The sequence below is a fragment of the Pelobates fuscus genome, chromosome 5 (genome assembly GCF_036172605.1).
Source record: "Pelobates fuscus isolate aPelFus1 chromosome 5, aPelFus1.pri, whole genome shotgun sequence".
NCBI classification, from domain to species: domain Eukaryota; kingdom Metazoa; phylum Chordata; class Amphibia; order Anura; family Pelobatidae; genus Pelobates; species Pelobates fuscus.
Genome location: NC_086321.1, coordinates 37,346,873 through 37,363,027, shown reverse-complemented (window position 1 = coordinate 37,363,027; position 16,155 = coordinate 37,346,873). Strand labels below are relative to the sequence as shown.

The 16,155-nt window shown below is 38.6% G+C and overlaps 1 protein-coding gene across 2 annotated transcripts in view; it reads left to right on the top strand.

Annotated features, from left to right (window-relative positions):
• XRCC4 (X-ray repair cross complementing 4) overlaps positions 1–16,155 on the top strand; it is a 274,465-nt gene that overhangs the window by 55,969 nt on the left and 202,341 nt on the right. For both annotated transcript variants that reach the window (XM_063456759.1, XM_063456758.1), the window contains exons 2-3: positions 3,999–4,159; positions 9,349–9,539. In XM_063456759.1, coding sequence (XP_063312829.1) covers positions 4,021–4,159; positions 9,349–9,539 — 330 coding nt within the window. In that variant the 5' untranslated portion in view covers positions 3,999–4,020. The remainder of the gene's footprint in view (positions 1–3,998; positions 4,160–9,348; positions 9,540–16,155) is intronic.

The following is a 16,155-nucleotide window of genomic DNA, read 5'->3' as shown; positions in this document are numbered from 1 at the left end:
GGTCGCCCGCTATGGTTGGAGATGGAGGCTACTAAGGTCTCTCCTTATAAGATAACTGAAATACTATGGTTACCCTCCTCTCTTCGGCCGCGCATGGCGAACATGTTTCGAACCACCAAGACTACTGTTAAGGCTTGGGATGCTGTATTTAAAAAAAATTAAACCTTTTTGGTCCGGATGCTCCTCTGCCGCTGTTGTGATCTAGATGTGGAATATTGTCTCTCTCATTCTGTCAAACATATTAATGATTTATTTTTGTCTAATACATTTTTATCTTTTGACCAACTACAGACCAAATTTGGTCTGGATGCCTCTTATGCCCCGATGCACAGACAGATAGTAGAAAAAAAAAAAAATCAGTGATCATTTCAAAGTGTCTGATCAGGATTTTGACACTCATGTAATAGATATGTCTCCATTAGAAAAAAACATACCATTCAAATCCTGGTCAGAGATGAACCATCTCGATGTGCTATGCTTATTTTGCCGGGACACTTGGTCCAAAATTAGACGACATGACACAATGGGAGAGCGAGCTGAATGAAACTTTCACAGTTGAGGAATGGCATAAGATTATGTTAGCTTTGCGAGGAGTCACACAATCCACTGCCCATATTATAATAACTCCCTCCAGACTTTTGAATTTCAAGCTATTAAATACGAACAAATGCTGGAGGGAATGTGGACAGATAGGCACACTGCATCATATCTTTTGGTCATGCCCAAAACACTCACACAATACTGGAAAAATATACACACGTTAATTTGAATCATTACCATCTTAATTCTAACTTTGTCACCCACAATGTGTCTCTTGAAGAACTCCAGATGATTTGCCCAAAGCTACAGAAGTTATAATACGCCATATCCTGATCTCAGCAACCTCAGTCATTCCTGGATACTGGAAATTGGAGGATGAGCATTGTTACAGCTATGTATAACAATATATGTACAGAAGCTGCAAAGGTGTCAGGAGAGACCCTTTTTGGTAAAAAAGCAGTTTGACAAAAAATACAATAGATGGACTGCACCCAAAGACTCCTTGCAACATAATCACTTTTAAAAATATGCAGTGGTTATGGTGTTTAAACCACCCCTCTCAGACTTTTTTCATGAATAAGCATACCTATGAGAGAGAACCCACTGCAGCAGAATGTGAGTGGGTAAAGCTGTAGTTGGACATATAGCTTTAATGTAAAAATGTAGACAATTTTAATAATTTAATACTGAAATCAGACAGATGTAAGCCAATGGTCTTGGCATCTCTGTACAGGAATATGTTTGCTCCCCCAGGATTTAGGGCTTACCTAATCTGCTTCATTATTGGTATATTTTCTAATTTTAATTTTTTTTTTTTTTTTAAACCCAAGAACCAAATATAAATAAGTGAAACAGAAATCAGCATACGGCAATTGCTTTCATTTATAATTTTTAGAAGACATTTGCATTATTTACTTGGCTGTGATGTCGATGAAGACTGCTAATATAAAGGAAGATATCCTATAATGACATTTTAATAAAATATTTTAATTCATTAATTTATTTTTTTAAGATTTCAGAACAGTTTATTTGAATCTGGTCCCGCTGAGTTGGGATGAAGAAAACCGCATGTTCCTAAACATTTCTAGATGAGCCGGGAACACAGACAGGAGCTAGCTGTCTCTATTCGTCCCAGTTGATGAAGTGCTTGTGAATTTCAAATAAACACTGGAAAGCTAAGTGAAATCTGTCCAGGAGCCCTGTTGGAGTCATGTTGGCTGCCCATTGTTTACCTGTGCGACACTGAATATTTTTCCAAAACAGTTTCCAGTTGTTTTGAGACCTATTGGGAATCAAACGCATCACTGGATACACATCTTCATCGGTTTAGCGTTACATTCTTTTAATAATGTTTCATTGTTACAATAATCTGCATTAAAATACATTTACTGCAATAAATAGATGTGAGGCTGGAGCTTGTGCAATGTTCAACAGATAAATACTAAGGTTATCGGTGATGTTACTTTTTTTTATGTATAAATGCTGTTTGGAGATGTCAGATGGTACCAGCTAGACTTTCTACAGTCTGAGTACTTCAAGGTGAAATTCATTGAGCTTTAATTGACAATTTGCATACTTTAATAATAAGATCTTATTATAGCAGTAACACATTTTTTTTCTGTTTTTTTATTTTGCCATAATCAACCGGTTGACCAAATACTACCAATTTCTTACTAATAATCACCCATTTCTAAAAGCAATTATAACCTCAATTATAATGAAATAAATTAAAAATAATCACATGCTTAGAAAGAAATCCTTAGTGCTTTATCCGCCTGATCTCTGCAATGTACTGTTGTTAGGCGATTAAAATGTTTTGCTAAACATGAGCTTTTAGGACATTGGGAAATGGGCAGAGGATGTGTATGACTTTAATCTGCTCTTAGTGTTATAGTGAATGAAAATGAGGTTTGGAAAAAAATACTGTGTTCTCAATTTCTGATATTGAGGCTTGTGTATATTATGCCTCTAGTGACATAGTCTTGTTTCAATGTTGTAATCAATATGCATCGCTAATGTAAAAGCACACTTTCTTTTTATGTTAAATGTTGTGTGTTGTCTTTAAAAATAACAGCACTATTTTTGCGCATCACTGCCTCTATAGGGTTTCATTCGTTTTTTTTTTCAATATATATGTATATTAAAAGAAATTGATTTTCTGTCACCTCTCTGGTTGGTGTTTTTGTGTATTCCTCAATCTTGAGTCCTCTATCAGAGGTCTGAGAGTCTGATGATTCTGTGCAGTATCTTAGCTGTTCCTAGAACTGCACTCTGCTGGACAGCAACCTCAGGTATTCCACCTGGAAGCTGCTGAAGTCACTCCCCCAACTTCGGGGTCACAGCCCTGAGTGCTCCTATCACAGTGCGCTTCTGCCATCTTGCCGCAGTGGCAGCACCCAAGCGGAGCCCACGCCGGGAAGTCGCAAGTCCTGAGGACTGCCACCAAGGCGCCACTGGGAAGGTAATTGCTGTTGGCAGGGATTGTGACACTTCTAGTGCTGTTTTCCACTTGTCCATCGAGTTCTTGATGAAGGATGTTAGTGTCTTGCCGACTTTGTATAGAGCATCCCAGTATCCATGTGTGTGGCATTGTGTAATAGGTTTCTTATAGTCAATCTAGGCTGTGCACAGATTGGTCTGTCTGGTCTTAGTGTGACTGTGTGGTCTATTAACAGTTGGTGTTTTGATCTTGTGTTGTTGTTTCCAATCTCCTTTTGAGTATTGCTCATGTACTGACTCATATGCCCATCGATCTTGGAGGCTATGATGCCTGACAAGACCTTCCATGTTGTGGTTTGATGTAACTAGTGTTGATGAAGGTCTCTTTTTTTTTTCGTCCATAGCTCCCACATACATTTCATGTAGCCTCTCTCATTGGGTTTACTGTTCTAGTAGCAGACAAGCAGGTCTAGGTTCTCACTTTGTGTCCAGGAATGGTTTGTTCCAGTAGCTCAGTTTGAAACTAGTGATAAACTACAGGCTACTGGCAGATTACTTCTAAATATCACCTAATTCTCAACAAAGTAACCATCACTGCCATTTGTATTTGATAGCCAACGTGTAGTTCAGGAAAAATAAACTTTAATAACTTTATTTTTCTTATCGTTAGGGTATCACTTATAATAATGTGTTCCTCTGTCCGTCAGCCTGCATTCAAGCTTTATAATTGGTGGCATCAGAATTTCCCCAGTGTTGGCAGATACCCTGCCATTTGAAACAATTTATAGCAAAAATGATCCCTTCAACTTGGCAGTTTTGAAGGAGGATAACTTTCATATTTATTATTATATTTATTATTAAAACGTTAGGGACTATTAAAGAGTTCAGTTCAGATGAACTGCTGTATAAATGACACAATTACATCAGGGCTTGTTAAACAATTTAGAAGACTGTATTACCAAATCCTAAATATATCCATTTTATTGTAATTGTGTGTTTTTCTTTTATTTTCTATTAAGGTGGTGATTGTCTAGTTTAAGAATGGAGAAGAAAGTACAGAAAATTACACTGACATCCATTCCAGGAACAACTTTCTTTCTTCAGATTACATGGGACAATGATTTAGGTAACGGGTTCAATGTAGCACTCTGTGATTGTCTCTCAGCCTGGACTGGAAAAGGTAATTAAAGAAAATAAACTTTCTATGTCTAGTTAGATATAAACACTATACATAAAGCTCAGAAGTCAGCCCAAATAATGAGTACATTTACTACTAGTTGTAACACACAAAAGATATGTTGGTGTAATTTATTTTTTATTTTCTACTGTTGGTAGAAACAGGATGGTACGTGGTATATGGTTTTGGAAGTATACTAAACATGGGCTTTGATGTTTTGGGAACTACAATGTACAGTGCATATACTCAGCCTAACCCTCCTCAACTCAGGAGGAACCTTAATTCTATTGACCTCCAGTAGCTGTCAGCTGATATTGATTCACAACTGCTATCCATCCCTTCACTCTCCTGTCCCTCACTGGCCATCTCCACATATAACACTACCCTCACGTCTGCCTTGAATGCTGCAGCCCTGAACCAAACATGCACCTCAAAGAGGGCATGCCCCCAACCGTGGCATACTAAAACAACACGTGACCTGCAAAGTTGATCCCGTTGTGCTGAACGCTCCTGGAGGAAGCCTTGCACCCAGGCAGACTATCTCCATTATAGGTTCATATTGTGTTTATACAGTGCAGCCCTTGTCCTTGCCAAACAGTCATACTTTTCCTCTCTCATTAGTTCATGCTCCCAAAATCCCAGGCATCTCTTTGACACCTTTAACTCTCTTCTTCGCCCTGCTGTAGCCACCCCCTCGTTAACCTTACAGTCGATACCTTTGCGTGCTACTTTACCGGCAAGATTGAACAGCTAAGGAAAGCATTCTCCCCACCTTGCCATTCTCTTTTTCAACCACACGTAGATTATGCCTTTCCTACCCTTCAGACTTTCTACCCGGCTACTGAACAATAGGTGGTTGCGATTCTCATATCCTCTTACCCCACCACTTGCCGCTCGATCCTGTCCCATCTCACCTTATCAGATCTCTCGCCACTTGTCTTGTGCCTTCCTTAACACACATCTTCAACTGCCCTCTCTCTTCTGGCATTGTCCCTGCTGACCTTAAACATGCCACTGTACCTATCCAGTACCTATCCTGAAAAAAACATCTCTTGACCCGTCGTACCCCTCTAACTATCCCTGCTCCCCTTTTCCTCAAAGCTTCTGGAAAGACTCAATTCCAACTCTCACCATGACCCTCTCCACTCTACTGAGACTGCACTTATCAAAGTTACTAATGACCTAATCGCAGCTCAATCCAAAGACCACTACTCCATACGAAGTCTTCTTGACCTCTCTTTTGCCTTTGACACCGTTGATTATGCTCTCCTTCTGCAAACTCTTCAGTCCTCTCGTGGCTTTCCTCTTATCTCTCCCAACCCTCATTCAGTGTCTCATTTTCTAATGATACCTCCTCCCCTCGTCCTGTCTCGGTTGGAGTCCCCCAAGGCTTTGTACTTGGTCCCCTTTTATTTTCTATTTATACTGCCTCTCTTGGCAAAACTTATTACCTCATCTGGATTCCACTACCACCTGTACACTGATGACACCAAGATATATCTCTCCTCCCCGGACCTCTCCCCTGCCATCCTGCAATGTGTCACTGCTTGCCTTTCTTCAATCTCTGACTGGATGTCCTCCTGCGTTCTGAAACTCAATCTCTCTAAAACTGAGCTCCTTGTCTTTCCTCCTCCTAATACTGATGCCCCTCTTTCGCTCTCCCTTCAAGTTAGTGGTATCCACATAAGTCCATCCTTGCTAGCCCCTCTTATATCTCTTCACAGATCCATAGGTATGCCCCTTCTCGGTCTCTCCGCTTTGCCCGTGATCTTCTCCTGTCCGCTGCTTGCACCCGTATGGCCAACTCATGCTTGCAGGACTTCTTGTGGGCGGCTCCCTTCATATGGAATAGCCTGCCTACCGCCATCAGACTCTCCTCAAGTCTTCAATCGTTTAAGAAGTGCCTTAAAACCCATCTCTTTAGGAAAGTTTATGGCCTCCCAGAGTATCCTCTACCTTATATACCTGTCTCTTGCTCTCCTCTTAAGGGCAGCACTTTACTCTCTCTCTCTCCTCCAGCTCTACTTCACTCGCAGCAAAACAAAACAACTACGTTGTTAAGTATAAAATATCAATTACTTAACTTCAATTAGTCTGTAGCCTCCCACGATCGTTATCCACCAAAAAACGATCATATATATGTATAGAGCCACAAGCAGAAGTGGGATACGGCTGTACAGTCTATATAGGGAACATACAAGGAAAAAAAAAACAATAGTGTGATACAGTATATACAGTGAAAATGTGCGCTTTAATGGATGCACTCACGAGATAGTAAAGGTAAAACAGCATTCAAGGTGCCTCCCCAAGGAGTATGGGGGGATGCTGGTATCCTTCGGTAGTGTCTAGCAGCCAAATGGGACACAGGACTCCAGGTGAGTAATGGTAGAAAATATTTGTAGTTTTATTTTCTTTAAAAGGTGATACAACACCAAGCAGATAAAATATAAAAGTGCAGCAGTAGGTCCAACGCGTTTCGTTCAACACAGGAACTTCATCAGGGACCGCACAGTAAAACAAATCAACAGCAATATTGCAGATTGTAAAAAAATACACATCCTACTCACCCTAACAATAATCACTATAAATAGGGCTAATCCCAATGTCCCATTGGTCCTAATTGTGGGGGGTATCCTCCAGGCTGCTCTCCATTGGTCAAGGGATAATATCATCCAGCTGATTCCATTTTCGGCATTTCAATGCCCAGAAAACGAGCGCGTTCACTTAAGTAATTAATTGTGTTTGTACATCACATATTAATTTATTTTTTCTCTTTCTAGAGATTAATTGCACCTTTAGTTATGTTTTGAGCTTTTAAGGGCTTTTTTAAATGCATTAGGATATTTTCGATTGAGATAGTTGTATAATACCCACTGAGCATGTGCGGACTGCCCTTGGAACGCATGTGGAACGCACGTGGAACGCATGTGGAACGCGGAAGTGAAAGAAAACGTCTACTTCCGGTTCCGGCGTATGAAAAAAACGCGCTCGTTTTCTGGGCATTGAAATGCCGAAAATGGAATCAGCTGGATGATATTATCCCTTGACCAATGGAGAGCAGCCTGGAGGATACCCCCCACAATTAGGACCAATGGGACATTGGGATTAGCCCTATTTATAGTGATTATTGTTAGGGTGAGTAGGATGTGTATTTTTTTACAATCTGCAATATTGCTGTTGATTTGTTTTACTGTGCGGTCCCTGATGAAGTTCCTGTGTTGAACGAAACGCGTTGGACCTACTGCTGCACTTTTATATTTTATCTGCTTGGTGTTGTATCACCTTTTAAAGAAAATAAAACTACAAATATTTTCTACCATTACTCACCTGGAGTCCTGTGTCCCATTTGGCTGCTAGACACTACCGAAGGATACCAGCATCCCCCCATACTCCTTGGGGAGGCACCTTGAATGCTGTTTTACCTTTACTATCTCGTGAGTGCATCCATTAAAGCGCACATTTTCACTGTATATACTGTATCACACTATTGTTTTTTTTTCCTTGTATGTTCCCTATATAGACTGTACAGCCGTATCCCACTTCTGCTTGTGGTTCTACTTCACTCGCACCTTATTTGATTGCTATTTTCTGTCCTATAGAATGAAAGCTGGTTTGAGCAGGGTCCTCTTCAACCTATCGTTCCTGTAAGTTTTCTTGTAATTGTCCTATTTATAGTTAAATCCCCCCTCTCTTAATATTGCAAAGCGCTATGGAATCTGTTGGTGCTATATAAATGGCAATAATAATAACAACATACAGGAAGCAACAGCATCTTAGCATTCGTCTTACTCTCTAGTTGTACTGCAAAGTGGAAAGAGTGCCAACCTGGTTAAAAGACCTGCAAGTCAAGCTTTATCCAAAATAAATAGTCCAGCACTCAGAATTGGAATTGATTGGAATTGCTTTATTCAGCCACCATACAAAGTGACTCAGCAATGTTTTGACCATTTTGGGGCTCTCTGTCAAGCCTTTGTTAAGTATCACAAATCCAATTCTGAGCGGTTGAGAGTATATTTTGTATTCAGGCTCTTTTGGACACATTGCTGTTGATATCTACTCATGTTTGTGCCTGTTTGCTTACTACAATAGCAAATTCAACTAGCCACTAAAGTGTGGACTTCCTATTTAGTAGTGGTTTGGCACTTTTGATTGACTTAAAGTTAAACACAATAAAAATTCTATATAAACTATTGTTTAACTCCTGATATCTAAGTGACATATAAGTTGATAGGCATTATTTTTTCTTTTTGTACCTCATTTTATTTTAAGTACAATTTAAACCCCAAAATGTCAGTGAGGCAGTTCGCATTTAAAAGCATTACCGAAATGTCACTTCAGTATTCTGCAAGAGAAACAATATGTATATATATATTTTAATCCAGTTTGCATTTGAAATTGATTTTAAGGAAATGCTGTAAAACATTGACCTTAGTGTTAGCAGTGCTACATTTAGCATGCAAAATTAAAAGTCAATGCAAAGGACCACATAACAAAATTAATAATTTAAACTTATATAGATTCACTAAAAAAACATGATGTATTTTTTAAAATGAAGTCCAAAAACATTCACTGATAATCCTTTCAACAAAGGCAAGAAATTGTACATTTAAAAAAGAAAAAGAAAAAGCAAATCTTTATAATACGCTCTATTGCAAAACTAAAATTTAAGTTTTCCTGGTGGTCCATATTTATGAACCTTTGCTAATTGTACGTTGCTTGTTATGCTTGTTTTAGTCTGAGTGATGGGAACTGATTATAAGGAATAATAAAAGGATATGGGAGAAATGGTGTATTACCATAATAAGATACCCGCTTCAGTGTCTTACAATGTAATTTTCCATTATTTATGTTCTAGCGATGCAAAAGCCCCACGAGTGAGTGAACTATGACGCAAGTCAATGAGCAAGCTTTCAGATCTTGATACAAAGCCAGAACAATCAGTGCTTTTTTGTCTTACCTTTTTTTATGGTAAAGTTGATTGCAGTAATCAATGTAAAATATTTCCAGACTACCTTAAAACAATGTTTCTGTACAATGCACTGAATGAAGAACATGAAATGAGATGTTATTTAGGTCATGATCAGTGAAACACAACATAATCTTCCATAATTATTTTACATCGAAAACAGGAATCCTTGAATTGATATTGTTTTATTTTTTTGTATGTTTTTTTTAATTTTTTTATTTTATAGTTCACGAAGAAGATATTTCTAAGGAAGCAAATGATATGGAAATGAATAGGCAAGAATATGTCGATGAGTTAAAGAAAGCTCTGATTTCAAGTTCACCGCCAACTAATAAGTATAATTTCGATCTTGTGGACGATGGAGAATCCTTAGACTGTTCTAGCTTTACCTATGAGAAGAAATTAAAGGACCTTTCAGTAAGTAAAAACGTTTTATAAACTATTCTGACTAGTGCACGCCGCTAAAGTGTAATTCATAGTGTATCGTGAGCTAAACTCATCTCCCATGTGTTCTGGACAGGATTCCAAACTTTTTGTTCTGTCACTCACACATATCATTACTTCTGCGACCGTTTGTCATATGTGAATGGTAATAGTTACAGCATATCTCCAAATCATAATTGAAGATGGAAGATAATTTAAGTTAATATATTTATGCCAAATGAAAAAAAAAATCTGTTTTATATATTTTTATAAAATTTCAAGCCCTAAACTGCTAACCGGGTGGCAAAATATACCGTATTTATCGGCGTATAACACGCCCCGGCGTATAACACGCACCTCATTTTCAGAAGGAAATTCCAGGAAATTTCCACACCTCCCATAGTATTCCCCCCCCCCCTCATCCCATAGTGTCCCCCCCCCCTTTCCATAGTATTCTTCCCCCCTCCCATAATATTCTCCCCCCCCTCCCATAGTATTCTCCATCCCCACCCATAGTGTCCCCCCCCTTTCCATAGTATTCTTCCCCCCTCCCATAGTATTCTCCACCCCCTCCCATAGTGTCCCCCCCCTTTCCATAGTATTCTTCCCCCCTCCCATAGTATTCTCCACCCCCATAGTGTGTACCCCCCTCCCATAGTTTTCTCCACCCCCCATAGTGTGTCCCCCCCTCCCATAGTATTCTCCACCCCCCATAGTGTGTCCCCCCTCCCATAGTGTCCCCCCCCTCCCATAGTGTCCCCTAGTGCACTTTCCCTCTGTCCCATATTTACTTACCTGTCTTGAAGCGTGGGCCGGCTTCACAGCGCGCACCGCGGAACTGGAACTTAAATATCAGGTTCCGGTTTCCGGCGGGACTGAAAGGAAGTGTGCACACAATAGTGTGCACACTTCCTTTCAGTCCCGCCGGAAACCGGAACCTGAAATTTAAGTTCCAGTTCCGCGGTGCGCGCTGTGAAGCCAGCCCACGCTTCAAGACAGGTAAGTAAATGTGGGATAGCGGCGTATAACACGCAGCCATGATTTTCTCCCTATTTTCAGGGAGAAAAAGTGCGTGTTATACGCCGATAAATACGGTACATGCCACTGAAAGCTTGGAGGGTTCAAGTCATACTCACCAATGGTTAAATTGTAATTCAAAATTGCCTACATTTTCACTCACCATGTTTGATTTTTGCTCAAGTGCCCATCAGTTGCGTTTAATTTTAGAGAACAATTCCCAATTCGATTCTTGGCTACTGAATAGAATGATCGCAAATATATAAAAATATTTTCAATAGCTAGAAGAATTGAAAACTACTTTCAAACTATGGATTTTAGGAGCACGTTTATTAGTATCTGTAAATATCACAATTATTCGCTATGTTTCTTGAATCTGTAGTGTCTCATCACAATCACTGAATGCATTATAAATTGTGCAGTAAAATGTATTTCTCTACTATAGTTTATATAATGTATAATAAACTCAAAATCCGTGATTTTAAAGGGGCACCCTAAGTTCCATAACAATGTTATGGCAGTGCGTTGTGGGGCTTGGAGCTCCAGTCCGTTGTCTAGATTTATGGTATTAAACATTTTTTAGCCTGTCCCCAGTGTGCAAAGGAATCAAATCAAATTAATGCTAGTGCTGGAACAGGAGGAGGAGGCAAAGGGGCCTAACAGACGTGTGCCTTGAAGACAACTTTGGGGATAATCTGTTTGAAAACAGTTTAACATTCATAAAAAGATAACTGATAAAGTGCAACAATTAACAAAGTGCATACAATAATGTGTAAAAATGCTGAAGTGTTGCCAAGTAGACTGAATTGCCTCTCAATTTCAAACAAAGTACAAATACCAAAACATAAAGTGTCTCTGGTTCAAAGTGTTATATAACATGCTAAGTGATAATGCTTTAACCACCTAAAGTGAGAAATAAGAGATAATATAAAGTGCAGTAGTTAATAATAAGTGAAATTTTAAGATAAATCGGAATATCACACACACAAATAATTTGTGCTGTGGCTTTGATCACAAGGACACTTAAACCTCCGGATCAGTCACCCAAACACACCAAATCTTCAACAGAAATATTGCAGTTCCCAGCGGTGCCCAGGACTGACAGACCCCATGGCAACTTTATTGAAATGAAGTTATTATTGGCTATAGAGTGTTCTTTTAAAATAACATTGGAAATTTTCTTTAGGAAAGAAAATAACGGTAATATGTTGCTTGCGTGAACATATACTGTTCAGGCATTGCCGATTAGGCCTGTAAATAGACATCTATAGATGTTAACCATTTCTGTTCTTGAGTCAGCACAATGTTGTGTTGACCCATTGTTTTTGCTCCTGATTTGCATATATCATTCAGAATGAATCTGCTATAATGTTCTGTAGTGTTTATGGTGCCAGGAGTGCCCTGACACCTCCCCAATGTAAGTAGTCAAACCGATTGCTAATGGATTGACTTTTTATCTGGGATCCAAGAGTTCCTTCCTCTTTGCAGTCAGGAGGTCTCTGCCTGAGCTAATTTGTAGGGCTTGGCTCATTTTCTGAGAGAGATCAGCTGAGCGTCTCATCCAATAAGCTGGCCTTGCACTGCAGTGCTTAGTTCAGGAGAGCTATTGGAAAATAGTCTGTCAGGCGCCTAATGAATTCCAAATAAGAAATCTAACTGTAAGCAAATGTTAGCACATTGAAGAGGCGCCAGGTCATGCTGTGGTGGATGCTTGGGGTGTTCAGTGTCAGCAAGTTTGTTTTGTGCCTTGTATTGATTAAAGTTTAATAAAACTAAATAATAATCGTCATATATTCTGACAACAAAACCTTTTCCTATATTGTGGCTAACTGAGCTCTCCCATGCATGATGGTTAACACCAGTCTTGCTCTGAAATCTTCATTTTCAACTGCCTCCCTCTTCAACTTGGGAATTGAAGAATCTATTTTTGCTTCATGATTTTTCCATTATTCTCCCATCCTGACCAACATTTTACGAAACCTCTGCAATTGGCAGATTCGTCATTTATTTTTTATTCATTACTGGTATTTATAAAGTGCCAACAGATTCCACAGTGCTGGACAAGTAGTGGAGAACATACAATATACAAATGCAAAAGGTAGAGAGGGCCATGCCCGTAAGCTGAGATCTAACCGTTTAAGCTCTTTTATAAAAAGTGCATGGCTAGATAGCCCATGAGCTTACAATCTAAATGAGCTCTTTCAAATTAACTATTGTTTCTCACACACTTTATTTGAGCATCCAGTGGAGTCTGATCTTTCTTTGGTCACCATGAGTGATCCCAACAGTGTTTTGGTTCTAAATGGGTTTCTGGATCTGCACCCTAAATACTGTCTGCATGATTCTCCAGTTTGCAGTTATAATTGTTAATGAATGACTTTTTCTTGGAAGTGAAATGGTGTGAAACAGGCACTCTACTCTCACTGGGGTGTCAAATCTTTTTATACATTTTTTTAACTGTTTTACTAATGTATACATTTGTATTACTTTTGTTTTCTAATCTCTATGGAATGATCTTTGGTCTTTATTTTCCTTCAGAACCACAAACTGATTACCTTTAACAGTGAGTTGTTTTTTTTATCTTGGACATTAGGCAACATATCAGTTCACAGTTAAATGAGGCCTACATTACGATAATTACTCCGTTATTAGGACAATATATTTCATCTGTAAAATGGGAGCTTCCTCAGTGTAGGACTTGGATATGTATGCAGGCTTCTATATACAAGTTTAAATGTAGTCACCAATTGATCTGTTTTTTTTTTTTATCTGTGCGGGGATGACTACTTGATCCAAGGATAATTCTGACTGCCATTCTGGGGTCAAGAAGGAATTTTTTTCCTAGATGTTGCAAAATTGGAAGTGCTTCAAACTGGGTTTTTGCCTTCTTTTGGATCAACAGCAAAAAAACAAATGTGAGGAAGGCTGAACTTGATCTCTTTTCAGCTATGTAACTTTGTAACTATGTAACATTACTATTTTTTGTAAAGAGACCATTGCGGAGAACGTGATGTCAGCAGCCACTCAGATCCCAAGCTTCGAACAGATGCGGAGTTTAACCCATCAGTCCAGGGCCTATTTGAACTTCCTTACAGTGCAAATAGAAGCTAAGACTAGCAATACATTTAATTCTGTTTTAACTGTTTATAACTTTAAAAAACAGCAGATTTTGTATTGGATTATGAATTGTCAAACAGGCAGCTTGTAATACACAATTCGATTGAACAAATACATTTCCAGATGACAAAACCACTTTAAAATAGTATACAGAACAGTCTGTAAGTCAGTGAAACAAGAGAGTTGATGAGGGTTTGGAAAAGTAAAAGGGCCTGCTTGTAGTTCTGATACAATCTCTCACAGGCTCCTAATACTTCATCATATTGACAGTATGAGTATGTTGGAAAAGGCTCTCACACAACTGCAGAATCCTGAAGAAAAAAAAAAAGGCACAGCACACATTGATACATGTTACAAAAACAAATACTCTCTGAATGAATAGATAACCTAGCTCCTCTGGTTATTTTCCCAAGAACAAATCTTTGTTCACATGAATTACAATCTAAATAACCAGCAGGAAATGCACGTACTGTATTTTCTTATTGTTTAGATTTGTTTATTTCCTGAGCTGGAAAACAAAGAAATGCAGCAGGGGTTCTGCTTACAGTTTAACATATGTTTTCCATGGAGATGTGCTTACTTAAGCCGCAGCACTTCAGATCCATTGAGATATATTTTGTTTTATGATATTGTAGTAACATAGATCAGCTGGGATTTTCAATAGACGGTCTGTGCATGCGATATGCATTCGGGCATTAAAGACATATTGTCATAAACAAACACTGATTTTGTTTGCAACATCTAAAACTTGTGGCATTGAACAGAATAGTGTGTTGTGATTTTTTAAATTTCTTTTTATACTGTTATTTACATATTTTCTGTTTTCCTATTTTACTTAACTTGATGTGCAGTGTTTCTGGGATATTCATATTTTAACGAATAACAGAAAGATCTCTGGTAGAGTTTCTCTGTGTTTCTCAAACCACAGGAAGACATTAACAGAGTGCCATAAGAGGCATAGCCTCTACAGTAAGGGTGCTTAAAATACATTTTGCTGGGATTTAGAATGGCAAACCTTTATTGTTGCTGTCGTTCTAAACATCTGGGAATAACCCATTTTGGGCACAGCTCTTAAAATTTGAAGTCATATCCTACTAGCCAACACCTAAAAATGACTCTTCTCTGCAAACATGAAGAGTCCATGGAATACTCATCAGGGTGAATTTTTACTCACTATTGGAGATTTGAGCCGTGCTATTGTTGTAGTGTCTTTGAATGCCAACCTCCACATTTTATGACAATCTATTTTTAAGTGGTTAGACAAAAACTGTGTTTGCAAGCACCCAAAGTCTGGACCTCTGCTGCTTAGATAATGCCAGCATTAAGAATTATCCATACAAAGCCAACAGTTATTATCGACTGACTAAAGTAGTGAAAATGTCACTGCCTCAGACCTGGGAAACTCTTTAGATCACGGTCTGACCACAGTATGTGTCTCTGGGTTAGACACTTAACCGTATATATCTGCCTACCTGAAATTCAGAAGAAGAAGAAGATACTTTACCTCCCAGATATTCTATCCAGTTCCAATTTAAATTAACTATAATAAGCTTTGGAATACACAGTTAGACTGCAGCCAGTATTTCCATTGAAAATGCTGCATTGTAGCATGATAGACTGGACAATGAAGTAAACCGTGGTTTGCATCATGACTGTAAATAGGTATTTTTCATTGTTGTAGGTTATTCAGTTTCCCAGGTTTAGCCTCAGCAGTACCATAGTATTGTCCAATACTTCCTTTGCTTTAGTTTGTTTGAACTGGTGATTGCAACAAAATAAAAATGTTGCTCCACCAGTTTATATTGATGTTTATCTTTAAACTGAAATTGAAAGTATAAATAAAAACTAGCTTTAAAGTATTTGAGTGAGTATAGATTACGGTACTCAGTGTGACAATATTTACCTTGAATATCAATAAACGGAAATTTTATACATTTACTGAGTCACATGAAAGATTAACTGGAGATCAAATGTATCTATGTATGAAAGGGAATATCTAAATGATTTAATGTAAGGTATTTTTTATGTATTGCTACCTATTTAGTACTTTACAGGAATACTATAGTGTTAGCATTACAAACATGTATATAACATGTATATATGGCTTTTTAGGTTCCCAATTCCCCTCAGATTGCATTTAAATATTTTCTCCATTGCTGTGGGTAGCCCCGCCTCCATGGCTGAGATTGTCAATCTTGATGGTCCCAACCAATGCAATGCTTTCCCGCTGCAGCACTGACACAGGAAGCACCTTTAGTGGCCGTCTGAGTGACTGCCACTAGAGGTGTTACTAGGCAGCAATGTAAACACTGCATTGAGAAGCCTGCATGGACCTGCTATAGACTTCAGAACCACTGTATTAAGCTATAGTGGTTCTGGTGGCTGTAGGGTCTCTTTAAACAAAATAAAATAATACGATGAGTATGCACTGGGATATCCCTATGATAAAATTAGAGTTTAAGTTGGTTTAGTGAAA